Below are 21,873 nucleotides of genomic sequence, written 5' to 3'. Positions count from 1 at the left end.
GGAGGAGTCGCTAGGTATGCGCGGATCTGGAAGAAGAAGACGCTCGGGGCGGAGCTGGAAGACGAAGACGAGATCGCGATTCAGATTTAGACAGGGGCAGCGATGTAATTTTGCACGTTTTTCACCTGGTCGGAAAAAAGCTAAAACGTCTTACATTTCTGAACGGAGGGAGTACTAAGTTTGGCACTGAACATAAAGGACGGAGTAATTTATTTATACAGAATTCTAGTTTGCGGGACTACAAACTTATTTAAATTCTATAGTAGAAGGCTTGCCCTCTGATATGGTACTGTCTACTGCAAGCTAGCTAATCAGATAACTGAGCTACATGGTGGTTTTATGCAATTACTCAGTTTCTCAGCTCAACATTGTATGCTGTATGTGCACCTATAAGGCTATAATGTGTGCATTTTTCATATGTTACATTCGCCGTGTCATACTTCGTGACGATGAAAGACGATGCATCTCATGTCTGCAGAAGTACAGACTACAGCTTAGCAAGCGTCTGGCTGTATGCTGGGTCAATGCAGACAACGACCTGAGAAGATAGCACATGAAAATTTGTGAGCTGCATTAGAGTAGAGGAGAATGAGTCTGCCATATAGAGATTGTAGTACCTTGCCAACACTCTTGCCAGAATGAAGATACTCTACCGCATCCACCGCGGAAGCAACACCCATGAATTTCTTAGGGTCAAGGGACACCTGTTGTATGTGGTGTGACAGGTAAAGCTAAGTTAGAACTAGTCGCACACATGTTTAATATTATCCGGTGAATCAATGGGTCGTTCATGGATCTGGGGAGAGATAATATGAAAAATAGCTATTCCCATGCTAGGATAATCTAATGGCCTAATGGGAAGCTAAGTAGGAAATGAGACACAATATCATTTTTCTTCATGTGAATATAAAATAAACTAAATAATAAAGAAATGAGGAGAAACTAGGTAGCAAATAGCAGAGGAGCAATGACAACAATTTTAATGTGCAGAAAGGAACTTTTCTTGATATTTCTTTGCTAAGTATTACGTAGGGGCATGGTTTGTTTATTATGATACAATAAGAATGAACTAGTCCACAATGAACTCCTCATTAGGGAAGAACAGGCTGGTGCTAGTTTATAGTGGTTCTCAGCTCAGATAAATTGAGGGGCCCTGTGCTTCCCCCAACAACAACAACAACACCAAATCCTTTTTCCCAAGCAAGTTCGGGTAGGCTACCCTGTGATTTCCTCCTTGTTTAAAAATGATATTGTGCATAAATATTTTCACGTGTAGACTATACGAAGAGTAGCACGCGATGGTAAAAGATAAGATATGGTTTAATGCTCTGCATAGATCGGTGAGATTTTTGCCCTGTTAACTGAAGGAACATTTGGTTACAAGCCCAGCGAACCATTGGTGGAAAATTTGGTCACAAAAATCTTGGTAAGGTAATCTACCACTTCTCTCTTTATAACATGCTGGACCAGCAACCTGTCATGTGGGGTAAGATGTTTAGATGTTTCAGCGAAGGAGGAAGTCTGCACCAGACCCACAGGTTCTAGCTCCAAGACGTGATGCACCGGGAGTTTAGAATTTAGATACGTATTGCTTGCTTCCCTTTATTAGTGCCAGGTTTTGGAAAGTGGAAAGGTTTTGTCCCGTAGAAGGTTCTCCTACTACTTCCAAATAATTAGAGTTTGTTTCTTAGACTACAAGTTGTAACTGGACTATATAAGTCCACCCCACGTTGAGTAATAAAGCAAGCAGAAATTAATCCAATCTCTCAACTCTTGCTCCTGCGCCCCGGCGCCCCTCCTCACCTCCTTCTCCGATCATAGGTCGACGGGACTATCGCCCTAAGCCTCCAACCGATCACAACTACAACCTTCGATCCAATCTACCCCCAACCCGTGACAACTTGGTATCAGATTCATCTTCGATCCCGGCGGCTGCCATGTCCGCTCCGCCCCTTCCGCAAACCCTAGAAGAACTCGCCACCAAACAGCAGGAGGACCATGACGCCGTGGTCGCGACTCTCACCAGCCTCTCCGATGAAAATCAAACCGCGAGGGCTGAACGCGCCGAGGACCGCGCCACCCTCAAGACCATCGCTGAGACGCTCCAAAAGCTCCAGGGCCAGCTCGCTGATACGTCCCAGCAACAGCGCGCGCAGAATCTGGCCCTCCTCCGGCTTGAAGGGAAGGGCACACCTCAACTTGGTGGCCTCGGGCTCATGCCGCCACCTGCGGCTGCATCCAGAGCCGGGGACTTGGCTGCCGTGTCCGATCCATCCGGTCGTGCACCGCGACTCCTCTTTGACGGGGCAAGCGACCCACATCCATGGTTGACATGCTGCAACCTGTTCTTCGTTGGTCAGCGGACACAGGATTCCGATAAGACGTGGCTCGCCTCCTACCACCTCACCGACGTCGCTGCCTTATGGTATGGCCACCTCGAGGCAAAATTGGGCCAGCGGCCGTCTTGGGGAGAGTTCCAGACTCTCATCTCCAACCACTTCGGACCGCCGACACGCGCCAACCCCTTTGGCGAGCTGATCTCGACGCGCCGCTCTAGCACGGTGGCGGAATACTCCAAGCGTTTTCTCGAGAATCTCTCTCAGGTGCATCCAATTTCTGATGCCGAGGAACGGGATATCTTCACGAATAACCTGGGCGAGCCCATGAAGACGCAAGTCGAGATGCTTAAACCGGCCACGCTGGATGCTGCTATGGACTTGGCAATCTCCTTCGAGCACCTGAATACCGTCAGTGGAGCCTCAGCTGCCGCTCGGTCGAGCCGCCCACCACGGTCTGTGACCAGCCCTAGTGCAGCAGTCCAGGAGTCCTCCGGTTCACAGCCAGCACTCGTTTTCAAAAAACTAACACCTGCTGAGATGGATGACCGGCGCGCGAAAGGCCTCTCGTTTCAATTGTGATGAGAAGTTCGTTCGGGGCCATCGCCGCAAACGGCTTTTCTACATCCAGATCAGCCGACGATGAGGAGCTCGTCACGGATGCCCAAGAGGCCAAAATTTCGCTCCTTGCTCGTCACGAGAATTCCCACCGGCCGACACCATGCAGGTTTCGCTTCGTGTTGGGGATCGTGATCTTGTCGCCTGGCTTGACTCTGGCAGCACGCACAACTTCATCCACGAGGAGCTGGCCACCGTCGTGGGAGTGCCCTTCTCCTCCGATCGGCGCCTCGGGGTCACCGTTGCTAATGGTGATCGAGTCACTTGCCGTGGGCTCCTCAAACATGCTGCTATCACAATTGGCAAGGAGAGCTTCATTGTCGACTTGCATGCCATACCTCTGGGCGGATTTGATGTTGTTCTCGGCACACGTTTCCTCAAAACCCTAGGGCCAATACTGTGGGATTTCTCGGCTCAGTGGATGTCGTTTTGGCACATGGACCACCAAGTGGAGTGGACAGGTCTTAGTTCACCGGGAACGGCCGGCCCACGTACATGTCTGCGATGGCAAGGACCTCCTAGACAGCCTCCTTGCCGCGTTCTCGGACATCTTCGCCGACCCCCAGGGTCTTCCGCCGCCACGAGCCCATGACCATCATATTCACCTTATACCGGGGACTCAGCCTGTGGCCATACGGCCTTACCGGTACCCGACTATTCAGAAGGATGAACTAGAGCGACAATGTGCTGAGATGCTTGCTCGGGGCCTTATTCGCGGTAGCTCGTCGGCGTTCTCGTCACCCGTGCTCCTCGTCCGAAAGCATGATGGCACATGGCGTTTTTGCATTGACTATCGTGGACTCAACCTCGGTCACCATCAAGGACAAGTTTCCGATCCCGGTCGTTGATGAGCTGCTCGATGAGTTGAAAGGAGCCCGTTTTTTCACCAAGCTGGATCTCCGCTCGGGCTACCACCAAGTTCGGATGGCTCCTGAAGATATTCACAAGACGGCATTTCGCACTCATGAGGATCTATTTGAGTTTGTGGTCATGGCGTTTGGTTTGACCAATGCACCCGCGACGTTCCAAGCGCTCATGAATGACGTACTCAGGCCTTTCCTTCGTCGTTTTGTGCTGGTTTTCTTTGATGATATTTTGATTTACAGCTCATCTTGGTCGGACCATCTTCGTCATGTCAAGCTCGTCTTGGGAGCTATGCGCACACACAAGCTCTTCCTTAAACGCTCCAAGTGCTCGTTTGGCGAAGAATCCATGGCTTACCTTGGACACGTCATCTCAGTAGAAGGGGTTGCCATGGATGGTGATAAGGTCCTTGCAGTGGTGGATTGGCCGGTGCCACGCATCGTCCGAGCCGTACGCGGATTCTTGGGTTTGGCCGGTTACTACCGCAAGTTCATCAAGGGTTTCGGCACCATTGCCGCCCCGCTCACAGACCCTACTCAAGAAAGATGGGTTTCTTTGGATCGATCAAGCGGCAGCCGCGTTCGAAGCTCTTAAGGGTGCACTTACTACTACACCGTGCTACGGTTGCCAGATTTTTCGGTTCGTTTATTGTGGAGTGTGATGCCTCGGGATCCGGATTCGGTGCCGTGCCGCATCGAGGAGGGCCAATTGCCTATTTCGATAAAACCATAGCTCCGAGGCATGCCTCTCTAGCCGCGTATGAGCGGGAACTTATTGGTCCGGTTCAAGCCGTGCGTCATTGGCGGCCATATCTCCGGGGGCGCGCCTTTGTCGTCAAAACGGATCATTACAGCCTCAAGTTTTTGCTGGACCAACGCCTTGCCACAATTCCGCAGCATCATTGGGTAGGCAAGCTTTTAGGCTTTGATTTTACCGTGGAATATAAACCAGGCCGCCAAAACAATGTCGCGGATGCTCTCTCTTGCCGTGATGTTCCTGCAGGACATGTGTGCGCCATCACGGGGACTTCTTTTGATCTCTTTGAAGCTCTTCGTCAGGCCACACACACGGACCCGGCGCTGGTCACATTTCGGGAACAGCTGGAATCCGCGAGTTGGGCCAGCCCTGGGCACTTGTCGATGGCATTGTTACTTTTCAGCAGCGGGCTTATGTGCCTCCTGCATCACAGCTCGTAGCAGAGGTCTTGGCGGTGGCCCACGATGATGGCCATGAAGGCATACAAAAATCGTTGCATCGACTCCGCCGGGATTTCCATTTGCCTCAAGCACGAGCAGCTCTACAGCAGTACATACGTGCTTGTACAGTTTGTCAACCCAATAAGACGGAGCAGCTTCATCCGGCTGGCCTGTTACAACCCTTGACAGTACCATCTCGTGTCTGGGAAGACATTTCCATGGATTTCATTGAGGCATTGCCGAAGGTGGGCGGTAAAAGTGTTATCCTTACAGTGGTAGATCGTTTTTCCAAGTACGCACACTTTATTCCTTTGGCACATCCATATACTGCTGAGTCCCAAGGCATTTTTCTCCAACATCGTCCTTCTCCATGGTTTTCCTACATCCATCGTGTCAGACAGAGATGTGGTATTCACTTCAGGATTTTGGAAGGCCTTGTTTGCGGCTGCGGGTACACGATTACATATGAGTTCCGCTTTCCATCCACAATCAGATGGCCAATCCGAGGCAGTAAATAAGGTCATCACTATGTACCTCCGATGCATCACTGGGGATCGACCACGACAGTGGCTCCATTGGTTACCATGGGCAGAGTATTGCTACAACACCTCATATCATTCAGCACTGAAGGACACCCCTTTTCGGGTTGTTTATGGCCGTGATCCCCCGTCTCTTCGTGACTATACTCCGGGCGAGATTCGTAATCAGGCGGTGGAACAACAAGTTCTTGACAGAGACCAATTCTTGCTGGACGTCCGTGAGCGTCTCCTTCAAGCAGCTCAGAAGTACAAGCACTTCTATGATGTCAAGCATAGGACTCTTTCCTTCGACGTGGGAGAGTGGGCTTGGCTCCGTCTGCAGCACCGGCCAGCGGCATTCTTGGGAGCAGGAGCGAAAGGAAAATTGGCACCCAAGTATTATGGGCCTTTCAAAGTCCTCGCTCAAATTGATTCGGTTGCATATCAACTGGAGTTACCGCCTCAAGCCCGTATTCATAATGTGTTTCATGTTGGAGTCCTCAAGAAGTACCATGGTCCGCTTCCTGAAGGTTCCCCGATGCTTCCTCCACTATTTCAGGGTCGAGTTCACCCGACTCCGGTACAGGCATTGCGTGCACGGATTGCTCGCGGTGTGCAGCAGGTACTCATTCAATGGGAAGGACAACCAGCGTCTGCAGCCTCATGGGAAGATGTCACAGCCTTCCGCCACCGGTATCCAGGCTTCCAGCTTGAGGACAAGCTGTTTCAGAATGGAGGGGGAGATGTCATGTGGGGTAAGATGTTTCAGCGAAGGAGGAAGTCTGCACCAGACCCACAGGTTCTAGCTCCAAGACGTGATGCACCAGGAGTTTAGAATTTAGATACGTATTGCTTGCTTCCCTTTATTAGTGTCAGGTTTTGGAAAGTGGAAAGGTTTTGTCCCGTAGAAGGTTCTCCTACTACTTCCAAATAATTAGAGTTTGTTTCTTAGACTATAAGTTGTAACTGGACTATATAAGTACATCCCACGTTGAGTAATAAAGCAAGCAGAAATTAATCCAATCTCTCAACTCTTGCTCCTGCGCCCCGGCGCCCCTCCTCACCTCCTCCGATCATAGGTCGACGGGACTATCGCCCTAAGCCTCCAACCGATCACAACTACAACCTTCGATCCAATCTACCCCCAACCCGTGACACAACCTTTGCTTCCTCGCATTTTGGCAATTGTTTGACTCGTGCACATACTTCAATCGTGACCAATAACTGGCTGGGTGAATTAGGGTAGGCATCCGAAGTTCCAAGCACCCACAATTATTTCTCAACTACTATAAAACAAGTAGCAAATAGCAAACATATATGGTGAAACATACCTTCAGCTTTCCAGAGGCATACAATTCAAATAGTTTGTCAAGATGATCTTGCCACAGGTGAGCATGCTGAACCAGGAAAAATCCAGCCTGAAATCGGAAAGGAAGGAGTTCATAGTTTTTTAAAAAGAGATGGAGCTCAAAGTTCCAAAGAGAACATATAAAGGTTTGGTATTCGCTACTAAACCTTGATCAAGATTCCATTCATAGCTACAGATTCCATAAGTTCGAATGTACTAGCCAAAAAAACAGACTCAATACCATGCTTGCTCTGATATTTCCGATGGGCTAAATGAACATAAACTTTTGCCAATAGGATGCCCGACACATTACTGAGGGAACTACCATATAGCACATGAATTCAAAAAACAGATGGTATTCTTTCTTTGAAATCAGATCCGACTGGTGAAATTTAGTTGATGATATGGATCTATGAGAATCCAAATTTCAGTATCAAATTTCTTAGTATCACAGATTTCCTGGTCAATTTACTTAATGAATAATGAATACAGTACATGGAACTAAGAAGTTCAGGTGTTCTTCTGCATACACGTACCACAGTTTGGCTTTTAGCAAGAATCTTCTCACATAGTCCAGTGTAATTCTTAGGCTTCCATCCAACCTCTCCTTGATACTGAAAACATCAAAGATTGTTCACTATCATTTGGTACCAGTTCAGCCATAAGGCATGATATTCTAATAGAAAAGGTACATGGGATATGATACTAAGAAAAGGTACATGGAATAGCTGATACTAATTCAGATTACATGGTTTATAAAAACTATGATAGATCAACGATTTTCCTAGGTACACTCCCAGATCAATTTTAGATGCAGAAAGATGATGGCCAAATTATATTAGCGCTTCTTCACTCAACTAAATGAATCAAAAAATTCATAAAGCAACTGCAGCTCTAGTGACCAATGGCCTGTGCTGTGCAGATAAGCTTTCCACCAATATTTCCATATTAACAGCACATAGTACAATTCAAAAAAATATCATAGGCTGACGATCTTACCTGAGAGATCATACCAATTACAACAAGATGTCCATGAACTGCAAGTGCATTCAGGCACAGATCAAACATTTCCCCACCTACAGATTCATATATGATATCTACACCTCTTGGAAACTCTTTTTTAAGAACCTGGAATCAAGCATTCAAACAATCAGAAATTACTGAACATAGTGTGAAGAATAAATAAGGGAAAGTTATAAATAAATTATGGCCGCTTGAAGGTTCAAACTGATCATTCCTTCACCATACTAGTTATTCTAGACATTCTCTGTGGAGATATTACAGCATACATGTAATTCAAGCATTCCTGACCAATATTCTGCATCATCGGCGGCACGTGAAAGGTTGCACATATGTAAGAATTATATTTCTTGGAATGATCTATCCTGGTGTGTTGAGGTAGGATACAAAGGGTAGATGGGCTAGAAAATATATCTGGCACACTTTTGTTAGTGTACCAGATAAGGAGATAAAGTAAACACGTAACACACAGATGACAAATTATTCAAATTGCATTTGATGCAAATGTAGAGCCAGAAGAAAGCTCACTTCTTTGATCTTTTCATTTTGGTAGTTGATAACTCGGTCAACTCCTAAGGAAGCCAGAAGTGCAGCTTTACTTTCACCACCGCATGTGGCAACAACCTTGTTGCCTGCTAGTTTTGCGAGCTAGAGAATTGACAGAAAAAACATTCAGAACGTAAGGATATGGTTCAGTAAAAAAATTCAACAACAGTTACTTTTCAAAAATAATAACACATCGACACAAGAGAGAACATTGTGAATTCCTATAAATGAGAAGTCAACATTCTGAAAATGCTCCCGGAAAAAAAGAACAAATGCTGTATGCCTCGCAATGGGCGACTTCCTGTGCCACCATCACCGCTGGCTGCTGCCATGGATGGGGCTTTCCCTGACAGGTGGTCAATGTGGGGTCTCCTGGCATCGCAGCTTCCCCCACAGTGTTCTCCCAGAGGCGGTGAGTTCCGACTGTGACGGCCGCTCAGCTCCCTCTTGCTCGATGGCTGCTCCCTGTGACGAGCCCCTAGAAGCAGCACGGCTGATGGAGGCATGGTGTGGTTGGGTTGCTGGCACCAGTTTTCTAGATCTGGTCTTCACCTGATCTGGTGCCGGTGTGCTCTGGCCGTGGTGGCTGCCAGTGGCTGCTTGGTGGTGGTGGACTTCCGGCATAACTGACTACGCTGGATGGCGCCGCCATATGAGTGGTGATCCGACGGGTGCTTCCACTGTTTTTGTCAGCAATGGCATGGTGATCTCTTTGCGGTGGTGAGCAACCTCAGCAAGTTGCTTCCCGTTCTATGCCCCTCTCAGCCACTTCTTAGCTGATGGCCGTCTTGTTAACTTGTGGAGGCTGCGCGAGGAGGCGGTCTCTGCGTGTTGGTCTGCTTTCAGATCCTCCTTAGGCACAATGTTGGGAGTTGGCTGGGGCAATCCTGGAGTCATGGTCATATTTTGAGGTGCCAGACAACTGCCATCAAGCAATCTTGAGGTCCAGTGCTGCGCTTCTTCACCATCCTTGGCTGGAGGTTGGGCAACACCAGTCTTGTGTCTTTGCAGTTTGAGGATTGGCAGCATCTCCTCAATGCTTTGATCCTGGGCTGGCTGGAGATCTACTTGCATAGGCAGTTTGTTTTTCCTAGGAGGTCTTTTGTCTCCTGTAGGTCTTTTAGTGAGGATGGTCGTGTTTTCTTTTTCTTTTTCTTTTCCCTTTTTGATGTCCTCGCTGTGGGGGGTGCAGTGTTCTTGGCATATCCTTGTAAATATTGGCGGCTCGCACTATCTAAGCACTTTCTTAATGAAAATGACCCATTTCCACACATATTTGAGAAAAAAATCCTAGAAATATCATAAGGAATGATTGACCAAAACATGGCCCCAAATGGTAGTTAACTATGCAGGCAAGTATAGATGTTCCAGCTGCATAAAATAGTTATCCTGTGCAAGTTTCATGCAGCAAATTCAATCATCGTATTTATTCGTCATAGATCAAATGTTGAGATAGATGAGCAATTGAGCAATAAATCAAACAATAGAAGTCATATACTCATATTAACAGTATGAAAATAGCATCAGCTAACCTGAACAGCAAACTGTCCTGTTCCACCAGCAGCTGCTGTAACTAAAACAACTTGCCCAGATGTCATTTGACCTGCCTAAAGGCAACAGAAATCAACTTAGATCAGAACAGGAAGGGAGATACATTCTAGAGCTGAACTTAGATTTAGTTCAGCAAATATGAGGTTAAAGCCACATGGTATACAATCAGAAAAGAACTGTGTATCAAGATAACCTTTTCAAGAGAAATTGAAGCAGTCAATCCTGACGTTAGCATAGCAACGACCTCAGGATCTGGTCTTGGCACTGGAAGAAGATGTTTGGCTGGAACCTTTCATCAGGAAGATGTAAAGACAGAAACTGTAACTCACAAACAGAAGTAATAATATGTAGAACTAAAAGCTAAAAAGGTTGAAGATGGTTTCACTGAAAGGATGACAAGGGTTAGTTGATAATTTATTGTGTAACAAATGGACGTGGATGTAGATCGCAGTACCATGGTAAATTCAGCATAGCTCCCAAAAGTCATAAGGGCCACAGGACTGCCAACTTTGATATGCCTCACTGCATCTCCAACAGAAGCAACGATTCCGACAGCCTGGATATATTACAATTCTCATGAAAAAAGATTGTGAACTCTTAATACACAAATAAAAATCAATATTTCCCCACCATTGGTTTAAAAATTTAGCTTGTGCGAATAGCTATTGTTTCAGTATGTTGAGGATACAGATGTATGGACAATCCATTTAGAGTTTAATAGCCAATTTATTGAGAGGCCTGAAGAGCAACAAAATCTTCTTTAAAAAATAGCCTGTTTTTTATATCATATCTATGTCCCATCAAATTTACGAATCAAAAGATGAAAACATATGCTGTGTTACCAGAAATTTTGACAGAACAACATGTTAAGAAGTATTCAAAATTGAGTATGGCATTAACATAGCATGTAAGAACGTCGATCACCTCAAAACCAGCATCAAATGGAAGGCGTGCAGCAGTTTCTTTAGCACTACCACTGAAATAGCGCCCAGAGCTGTAGTTTACCTGCAAGACACCAATAAAAGCTTCCAAAAGTTAGTCCACAGGGAATCAAAGAAAAGGAATTAGGAAACACAAATCCAAGGACTTACATCACTAGCATTTACACCAGCGTATATTATTTTAACAAGCACATTTTGTGGTTCAATGGGCAATCTCAATCGCACATGATCAAGTCTTGTAGCATTGCGGAAATTATGGCTGAGAGTGTGAACAACTCTACAAAATCATGGAGACAAGCATCAATAAATCAAAGCGAATGTCGCCAAGAATTTTCAGTACGTGAAACTAACTTGCACAATATTCCTATTAGGGGAATTTTGTGTGGGAAACTTGACTGACAAGCAATATAGTGTTGAGATCTCATATAGTGTTAAAAAATGTCTGGATAATCACACATGACTTACAACATAGATTTCAGAAACCAGCATTCATATAACTTGTAAGAAACAGCTTTTCGTGGAAATTCTGATAGTGTAATCAAGATCACCTTCCAACTATCCATTATTACATGTAACAGATTAGTACTACTGCACAATTGGAGAGAGTGTTTCAAGACAAAAAAAAATTGAGGGTATTTTCTTCGTGTCATCAATCAAGAAAGCTTGAACACTCCAATATGACAAATGGAAGTAGCATACAGTCAAAGCTCAGCTATTGGTCAGCTACACTAACAAATGCAAGTACCGAGAATTAACGAACTTGGGAAACAGCACCAGAACAGAAACAAAAAATATAAGAGATTTGACTTCAACCCACAATCCGTGCATGGAAATAGCAAAATAGTTCTTACAGTACAATAATCTAAAGTACTTCTCTAGAGAATACAGACTACGGAGGCACAGTAAATATGTCTGCAGGTGTATACACACATTCTTTGTTTAAGAGTATACTGTAGCGCTATGAAGATGATGTGCCTAGAAGTTATGCAACTTCAGTTTAAGGGATTGAATCAGTGATTTCAACCATTTTAGGAAGGGTTCGTACCAGAAAGAACTAATAAAGCTTTTGGGAGTAGGAAGTTGTTCTGTACTCGAAAAGTTACATAAGTGCTTAGAAATATAAAAATATAAAAATAGCAGGGCTGCAGGATTACTTACATCTTCTCAAAAAATTCAGGTGTTTGGATGCTAGGGAATACATTGTTTGTTACTGTTCTTTTTGACTTGGTATACTTCAACAGATATTTTCTTTGTTCCTCAGATGTTGGCCAGTATTCTTGCCCTCTTCGTTTAGTTATCCAAAGGCAAGCGCCAGCCTTGCTCTCATCTTGTATAAGTTCAAATGCACCTACCGAAACATAAAGGGTCCTTTTCAGATAACATTAAAAGAGAAAGAGAGTAAACATCATATGCAAGAGATGGTAGGTTTCTACTGCTATGTCAACCATCTCTGTGGACTAAGTTATGGCCTGCCATCACTCATACAAAATGAAGGACCTAGAACTAAAATTTTCAACTTTGACGAACCAAGTGAACATGTAATTATTCAATTTGTAATAATAAACTCATGTTTTACACACAATACATGTGGGAAATTTTCCATGTTATTTTTTTACCATTTAAAACAACCCATATCAAATAAACACTCAAACAATTCATCAAATACCCAAAAGTAACCTGCAGTAATCGTGATACATAAATTACAGTAAAGAAACTGAAGGTCGGCAACAAACTTAATTACAGCTTTAAAAGATGAGAGATGATATACCATCAATAATTTCCTCCATCTTCAGAAAACCACCAGTTGCATCTACTATTTTCCGATTTATTTGCTCAGCCATGTTAGTTTGAACAAACTGCATACACAAGCCCACAAATAACACATACAAAAGATCATAATTGCATTTGTACCTTCCAGTTATTGATAGTGACTAATGAAAGACATGCCAATCTGTCTCAAATAAGAACATGCATTCCAAAGTATACTCAAATCCCTGCAAATCGCATCAAATTGCGAAATCTTTTTTTTCTAAGATCAAATTACCGATTAATTTGGGCATTTGGCCTGTTCAGTTGATTTTGCAATTTAGCTCAAATACATCTATAAACCAGTCTTTCATGTGTGCATGGTGTCCCTAAAAAGATATCCGCCGCTGGTATTTGAGAACCAGTGATCACACTATCTGGTCAATCTGGTGACTTTTTGGAGAAAATATGGCAGTATGGTGTTCCGTTCTCAAGTTAACTTGACAGACTATCAAACCTATTAGCAGACTCTCACAACATTAGGACAAAAGCCACAGCTAAACTACTACAGCGAGCAAACACAGTAGAAATAAATAATAATAATAATTCACATCATTCAACTCGTTTAATACCTCGGGGCAGAGCACATTGACACGGACACCATGGCGTTTCAATGGAGCAAGTGATCTTGTAAACATAACAACACCACCTGCCAAAAATGAAGTTATCGCATAGTGTACAGATGCTTCAAACATATCATAAAAGTATAAAACATAATGGAGTAGAAAGTTAAGATTGAAAAGTGCAGCTGGCAGCAGTATTGAACATTCTATATGACTAAATGTGAACTTCTGTACAGTTTGTGCTGGCATGTATCTTAACGATGTAGAAAAACAATTAACAAACATATTATTTTCTACTAAATCAACAATCATAGTTAAGAGTTCAAAATGGCCACCCATCAGCACTGCAATCTGCTGCCCTAGAAGAAAAAAAAGTAGAAGAAGAGTTTATGGGGTGGTGTATGAACCTTTCGTCCCAGAATATATGGGATCAGCGTACATGGGATAAAGGCCAGCAGCTGAACCAATATTAATTATGACACCAGGCTTCTTCAGGGATCGCATTGTTTGACTCTGGTGAATATCAATAAACAACCATAAGTTTTGTGCATATGGCATTTGCATGAAGTAAGGTAACATGTTAGACAACTGAAAGTCATTCGAATTATTGCACAAATGAAGAATTCATATTCCAATAACTTCTGTTGATTCAAAATGTCATCATTTTCTTGCTCCCAAGGAAAACAGACAAGCCACATTACGACAAAACCATTACCTCTTAACTCCCTCCAACAACATTAATGAGAACACAGAAATAGAAATCCACTACCTAATTTTCTCTGAAATTACTGGATGAACAGACAATGAAGCCTATGCGAATTTCTGGATTGTATTAATATGTCGAGCATGCATAAAAATCAGTGTTACCACAGATTACCAGTTCAAGTTATTGAACAAATAAATATGGCACTTCTATTCTAATAGCCATTAGTCAATGATAAGACTTACTGCAATGCGAGTACCATCAATAACAGCAACAAGGTTCACATTTATGGCATGTCTCCATGTGCGAATTCCATCAGATATGTCATCATAAACTAATGTCATGTTGGCAATTCCAGCACAATTGATGCAGATATCTAGTCCACCATATGTGAGTACATGTTTCTCAAAAGCAGCAGCAAGATCATCTGCATATTAAATAAGAGTAACTTCAAGATCATGGCAAACCTGAAGCACAAGCAAAATTGTGCTTTTATTTAAAAGTTGAAACCTTGCTACATCCACTTATCCACTTATCCAGTGACAACAACAATCACAATATTATAACTAAAACAAGAAAATGATCTGAGTTTTAGAGCAAAGAAAAGAATGAACAAAGCCCTGTTAAAAGAGAGTTGATGCTTCATTGAAGCAAATGCAAGAAATAGATACCATATTGATGCATTAGGTATTAAAACCTAGGTACGTGTTAGAACATTTCTGAGATATAGCAGGATTACTAGCTTTGTTTCACAGTATTTTCAGATAGTACAGAGGTGAAAAGGTTAGATGTAACGCCAACATACATGATCTCTGTAATGGAATTGGTACTGCCTTGCATTACATATTATTGAGAATGCTTGTGCCTGATTACTATAGTATACTATAACTGAAGTTACAGTTGGCTTATCGTACTTTGCCAGTCTTCTGAGATCTGACACTCAATTAGTTCAGTTCTAGTGTTATGCACTCTTGTTTCCAAAAGTTGAACATCAACTAACCTTGCTTACTTCACCTCAAAAACACTTACCTGAATTAGAAACATCACACTTGATGAATATGGCAGGCGGTACACCGAGATCTCCATGGAACTTTTTGTGTTCTTTTTGAACTAGCGAAGCAACTTCTCTTCCATTTTCTTCAGAAAAATCGACCACAGTCACAAACAGACCCTTTTGTGCAAAAGCGAGGCAAAGCGCTTTCCCTTGAAAAAAATAGAACAGGATGAAATGTCAATATATTAAAAGCAGTCAATTAAAATCATTGTGCTGCACGGAATCGGTTAGATTGTTAACGAATGAACTTGTGGTTGTAGTATTTTGCATCTATGCTGGAACAAACTTTACGAGCGCTGGCTTAATCTTACAGGGCCCCCGATGTTATAAAGGGATCAGAGCTGACACAATTTCATAAAACACTTAACTGGGAACCTTTACAAAGCACTGAACAGAGAACAGGGACTTATTTACATTTAATCCTTCACTACACAAAAGTTCAGCAACAAGAAGGTGATAATATGCTCCGTTATTGCAGTTCCATGGACAATTGGACACCATATATTAGAGAACTATGGAAGGTACATGTCTATCAGTTTTTATATAGTAGAGAAAGATCTTCAGTTACTTGTAGAGCGTGGGGGCACAAATCATACCCAGTTTATTTTTGCTGGTGTCAAGTTCATAGTCCACTTTTCGCTCCGGTCAACAGGACAATTAATCTATTGTTACAATTAACTAGTAGAGATTTACAACTGAATGTCACCCACGCTCGTTCATTTGCACAAGGGCAATAATGTGGCAACTAATTTCCGATGCTGTTTGAACAGCCACCAGTTCAAGTAAAGTAGGAGTACTACTACCCGTCGTAATTAGCCCACTCCTAGTCCTACCTACCCAGTTCCCACATCAAGCTCGCAAGTCAAACCCGAAGCAGTCGCACGTATACACGCGCGCAGAGCCGCAGTGAGGCTCGTCAGGGCTGGAAACTTGGCGAATCGGCGCGCGCCCACCCGCGGACGGGAAGAGGGGAGAGGGAGGGCGTCCCTTACCGATGCCGGAGGCGCCGCCGGTGACGAGGACCGACATGCCGGGCTTCAGCTCCATCTCGCCGGCGCGGGGCGGAGAGAGCGCGTGACTAGCTTGAGGCGCGGGGTCGCGACGGGAGAAGGCGAGCGGGTGAGGGGCGCGGGGCGGGTAGGAAGAGGTTGGCCGGCCGGCCTGCCGCTGCCGGATGCGGAGCTACCGAGATGAGAGCTTGGAGTGGGGACAAGGCCGGCTTGGCTCCGTTTGATTTGATTTGTTGGTGATCGGGTTTGGATTTTGGAAGGTGACGCACGCTCCGTGAGCAGTGTGGACGGACGCGAATGGGGTGATCCAACGGCGCCACACGCGAATTAGCTGCGGCTGCCGAGAAGGTTGACCAAATGTGTTTTAACCCTCCGAGTCCCATCAAAAGTATCTTAAATTTATCAAAATTTAGATATATCTAGATACTGTAATAAAATTGAACCACTTTTGGTTGGACGGAGGGAGACTTCTGTTTTGAAGATCCAATGGCGCCAATGAAGTATATTGTGGATCTGTCGGGTGCCACTGAAAAAAAACATTTTGAAATATCAAAAAAAAAAAATCGAACACAAATTTCCGTGCTTACGTATCAACATTCTACGTGGGAACTTCCAGTTTTGCGAAAAAACGGCATTTTTTGTAACTTGAGTGAAAAAGGCAAAAAAAAAGTCATGTTCACAATCTTTTTTCGCACCATTTTTTTCTTTTTTTGTGTCAGAACTTTTCAACATTCTGAAAATGTATTTAAAATGAAATTTAAAAACTGGGAGCATCCAAAACACCATCTTCACAATGTACTTCTTATATTGTGAATAGTAAAATTTAATATTTTTTGTGTAGGTTACATATTTTTATATTTTTGGTTCAAATTTGACATGCACATACCTAATAGATTATCTATACATGATTTATACCATATTTTTCTTATTATATCTTTACTATTATATTGGAGTTGGTCGTAGGTCGTACAACATGTTTGGTGAAGGAGATTGGGATCATCCAAGCCGTCCAATCAGATCCCAAAATTCAGCACACATTGTCCGATCATATTTCATGGTAAGTCGTTGTTGCTCCACTTTTGCCGCTAATTGTGATATCAATTCGTATCATCAACACTACAAATTAAATATTCCTTTCCGTGCATGTCACTCCCGAAATCTTGCATGTGCAGTGATCACAAATCTTTACCCATTTTAAGGTGAGCCAACGATTTGTAGCAGCGCACGCTGGCTGGTAAATGCTCTCGTGTTCGCATCTTCCTTTGTCGCACCCTCGATCTTCCCAGCGCCCTGGTCTCGCTGTCGCACCGCCTTCGCATCCACGGCTCCAACCCCATCTCTGCTCAACGCATGTCTCTGTGGTCGTTCGGTTGTCAGCTAGCAGTAATGGAGCGCTGATAGTGTCCTTGGTTTGCCGCTGCCAATGAGATCCAGGAGTACCATGAAGGGCCGAGAAGGAGATCGATAGGGAAGAAGAGAACGTGCGAGATGGGATCCAGAGGAGGAAGATGAGAGCCCCAGTACTGGTACGGGCACTCGAGACACAACGGCTGGTACCCTCTCTCATGGCGCAGGTCTCCCCTAACGCCACCTTGCCCCATCGTCGTCGCGACGTGATGGTGCTCAACGACCTCGCGCCACCATCAGACGTGGTCGCAACTTGAAGTTGTCAGCAGGCGAGTTCTTTGCAGAAGATGGGTGGGCATAACATCAAGATTGTTTGCATTTTATTTTCATTTTTCCAGAATTAGAATTCACGAACTTTTCATTATTTGTTCTGTCAATGTAAATATCAATACGGGTCGTGCCTAATTGGTTATTGATTTTTTTGCGAGTAACAGGAGGAAGAAGATGGTCCAGAAGAAGCATACAAAAGCATGACCCGATTCCAGTTTCAGTGACTGTTTGTTAGTTGGAATTAATGATTTTAAATTATTTTCTCTGGCTACTTCATGGACATACGGAATCCATGTATCCCATTACGTTTTTGTTTGAAACTATAGTACTACACATGGCACTTATGCTACTCATTCTCTGTACCCTGTGTTCTAATAAATTTTGTTTCCATTTCAGTGTTATCTTTCCAGTTACCGGTCTGTTTGGATTGTAGAATGTCACTGAGAACATGTTGGTTGGCAAGAAAGTTGATGTTGTATCATTCTAGATAACTTTTGTATTCTTAAGTAATGTTTCCAACTTCTTTTTCAAAGCATAAAATGAACTTCAGGTCAATATCTATGCAGCTTTTAGTTCATGGTTTCTTGCTTCATGTATCACTACGTCACCAGGCATCCGGCATCATCAGGCATCGGGCATCGTTATGCTCATGTTACGAATCAAGTCTGATTCTGAGAATCGGTAATAAATCCACTTGCCCACGCTATGTTCCTTATGATTCAACTTAACGATTACTTGACTATTTTTCACCTTATTTTGTTACCGAGCAATGATCGACAACTTGGTAAATGAAGGGGAAATTGTTGCATCTGAGATAAACCACACAACTCTTGTAAGAAAGTATGATAAAAAAGTGAAAATGGCAGCTTTCTATCTAATTGATAAATTTCCACTAAATGCAAAATAAGGTGCTGCATTTGAGAACATTGTAAGCTCACTTTGTTCCATATTTTCTATAAATAATGGAGCCCCAAAGTTAAAAATCATGTGGCATTTTGACGTTTTCCTTTTACTTTTGAAACTAAGCTACAAAACTTTAACTTATCACTGTGTTGAAGAGAAAAATATTTCACGAGTTTGAGCTATTCTTTTACTGCTCTGAGGAAGAGATAGGAAGGCCTTTTATATGACACAATCAGGTTGTATTCTCTAATTTATGTTTATTTGCTGAATTTTATTTGACGTCATCTCTTCATTTTGTTTGAACCTTACATAATCTCTTAATTGCTTCTGACATTGTTTTGTTTATTCGATCAAATTCAGGGAATAACTTATCATAACATTGGGGCTATCAGGAAAACATTACAGTTTACGTAGAATCCAGTTTGCTTGTAATTCAGTACTATGACTCAAAGTGCAAGGTTACGAATTGCATATCCATTTTTATGCAAAATGGTATGACATGCTTCTGCACAACAATTTATTTTTCTCATCCTCACATACAGAGTTGTCATGATTTAAGATTGGCACACATTAGGTTGCATGTAGTTGAGCACTATAACTAAAAGGCAAGGTTATGACCCTAATTACAAATCAGATTTGATTTGTACATTTACCAACACATTATAAAAAAATAGGAGATAGGGGTGCTTGACATCAATGTTGCTTCTGTATTTGGTTATGTTATCTCATGCAACTTTGAAGTCATGAGTTGTCGAAAAAAGATGTGCCAAAATTGCAGTAAACACTGGCGCTCAATGCTGAATGACATATTGTAGTAGGGTGGCTACTAGGTGATTACGAAGGAAATAACTACGAGGAAAACAACCCTAAGGGTCCGTAGCAACGCACGGGCATTACACTAGTATTGATATAATAGCAATCTTCAACAAATTTGAGGGTCAGTAGCAACGCACGGGCATTCAACTAGTTTAGTATTAGTACTTGATTTAATTTTATTGTTGAAGGCAGGTTCTGGCGCATCGAGAGCCAAAGATCTGCTCATACGGGGCACACTACTCAAGCATGCATTTATCACATTGGAGTATATGCTCCCATGTGCCGAATTGAATTTCAGCTATATTTTCTTTTATTGTGTAGGTCACATGTGGTCATATTTTTCCTTAAAAATTTGCACGGGCAAGTATCAAGGTGACATATACACGCGTGAATAATTTCAAACTTTTCTAAAACATTTAAATAGATTTATCAGTTTTTTCTGAAATTAGCTGCGCGGATAACCAGGCACTCTGTTGAATTTTTCACCTTGCAAATGTTTTTTATAGTACTCCCTATGTTTCTATGTGTAAAGTGTATTTGGCACTCTGATGGCGTGTAACTCACACGTTCGTTGGGAACCCCAAGAGGAAGGTATGATGCGCACAGCAGCAAGTTTTCCCTCAGAAAGAAACCAAGGTTTATCGAACCAGGAGGAGCCAAGAAGCACGTTGAAGGTTGATGGCGGCGGGATGTAGTGCGACGCAACACCAGAGATTCCGGCGCCAACGTGGAACCCGCACAACACAACCAAAGTACTTTGCCCCAACGAAACAAGGTGAGGTTGTCAATCTCACCGGCTTGCCGTAACAAAGGATTAACCGTATTGTGTGGAAGATGATTGTTTGCGAGAAAACAAGTAAAGAACAAGTATTGCATCAGATTTGTATTTCAAGTATAAAAGAATGGACCGGGGTCCACAATTCACTAGAGGTGTCTCTCCCATAAGATAAAAGCATGTTGGGTGAACAAATTACAGTCGGGCAATTGACAAATAGAGAGGGCATAACAATGCACATACATGTCATGATAAATATAGTGAGATTTAATTGGGCATTACGACAAAGTACATAGACCGCTATCCGAGCATGCATCTATGCCTAAAAAGTCCACCTTCGAGTTATCATCCGAACCCCTTCCGGTATTAAGTTGCAAAACAACGGACAATTGCATTAAGTATGGTGCGTAATGTAATCAACAACTACATCCTTAGACATAGCATCAATGTTTTATCCCTAGTGGCAACAAGCACATCCACAACCTTAGAACTTTCTCATCACTCGTCCCAGATATCAATGGAGGCATGAACCCACTATCGAGCATAAATATTCCCTCTTCGAGTTAAGAGCAAAAACTTGGCCAGAGCCTCTACTAATAACGGAGAGCATGCAAGATCATAAACAACACATAGGTAATAACTTGATAATTAACATAACATAGTATTCTCTATCCATCGGATCCCGACAAACACAACATATAGTATTACGGATAGATGATCTTGATCATGTTAGGCAGCTCACAAGATCCAACAATGAAGCACAATGAGGAGAAGACAACCATCTAGCTACCGTTATGGACCCATAGTCCAGGGGTGAACTACTCACTCATCACTCCGGAGGCGACCATGGCGGTGAAGAGTCCTCCGGGAGATGAATCCCCTCTCCGGCAGGGTGCCGGAGGAGATCTCCGAATCCCCGAGATGGGATTGGCGGCGGCGGCGTCTCCGGAAGGTTTTCCGTATCGTGGCTCTCGATGCGGGGGTTTCGCGACGGAGGCTTTAAGTAGGCGGAAGGGCAACGCGGGGGCCACACGAGGGCCCCACACCATAGGTCGGCGCGGCCGGGGCCCGGGCCGCGCCGCCCTAGTGTGGCGGCGCCTCGTGGCCTCACTTCGACTCCTCTTCGGTCTTCCGGAAGCTTCGTGGCAAAATAGGACCCCGGGCGTTGATTTCGTCCAATTCCGAGAATATTTCGTTACTAGGATTTCTGAAACCAAAAATAGCAGTAAAACAACGAATCGGCTCTTCGGCATCTTGTTAATAGGTTAGTTCCAGAAAATGCACGAATATGACATAAAGTGTGCATAAAACATGTAGATATCATCAATAATGTGGCATGAAACATAAGAAATTATCGATACGTCGAAGACGTATCACACTCCTACTTTTTAAAAATCATATTTTTTGAATTTTAAAAAAATGAAATTAAATATCCACATACATATGAACCTTCTAAAGATAGGGTATGAATTTGGGAGAAAAATATGTTGTATTTTGAGCTATACCAAAAAGACAAATATCTGCCCCTATATGTAGCCACAATTTTTTTTCCTGTAGCTCAAAATATAATTCAATTTCTACCGAAATTTTGCACGAGTATTCAGAACATATGTATGTATTTATGAAAT

General features: G+C 43.2%; 1 protein-coding gene across 1 annotated transcript; it reads right to left on the bottom strand.

The window, feature by feature from the left end:
- Window positions 1-172: 172 nt before the first annotated feature.
- On the bottom strand, window positions 173-16,185 carry LOC124657371 (prostaglandin reductase-3-like). The gene is made up of 18 exons (XM_047195935.1): window positions 16,057-16,185; window positions 15,040-15,213; window positions 14,256-14,437; window positions 13,715-13,820; window positions 13,317-13,393; window positions 12,707-12,794; window positions 12,097-12,286; window positions 11,089-11,215; window positions 10,922-11,002; window positions 10,452-10,553; window positions 10,191-10,286; window positions 9,979-10,053; window positions 8,429-8,548; window positions 7,880-8,008; window positions 7,417-7,494; window positions 6,864-6,950; window positions 618-704; window positions 173-538 (listed from the first exon to the last, which is right to left on the bottom strand). The coding sequence occupies exons 1-18, from the start codon at window positions 16,109-16,111 to the stop codon at window positions 488-490; spliced, it is 1,905 nt and encodes a 634-aa protein (XP_047051891.1). The 5' UTR covers window positions 16,112-16,185; the 3' UTR covers window positions 173-487.
- Between the last annotated feature and the right edge of the window lie 5,688 nt (window positions 16,186-21,873).

Source organism: Lolium rigidum, chromosome 5 (genome assembly GCF_022539505.1).
Source record: "Lolium rigidum isolate FL_2022 chromosome 5, APGP_CSIRO_Lrig_0.1, whole genome shotgun sequence".
NCBI lineage: Eukaryota > Viridiplantae > Streptophyta > Magnoliopsida > Poales > Poaceae > Lolium > Lolium rigidum.
The sequence above is the reverse complement of the archived record's forward strand: the minus strand, read 5'-3'. Positions and strand labels throughout refer to the sequence as shown.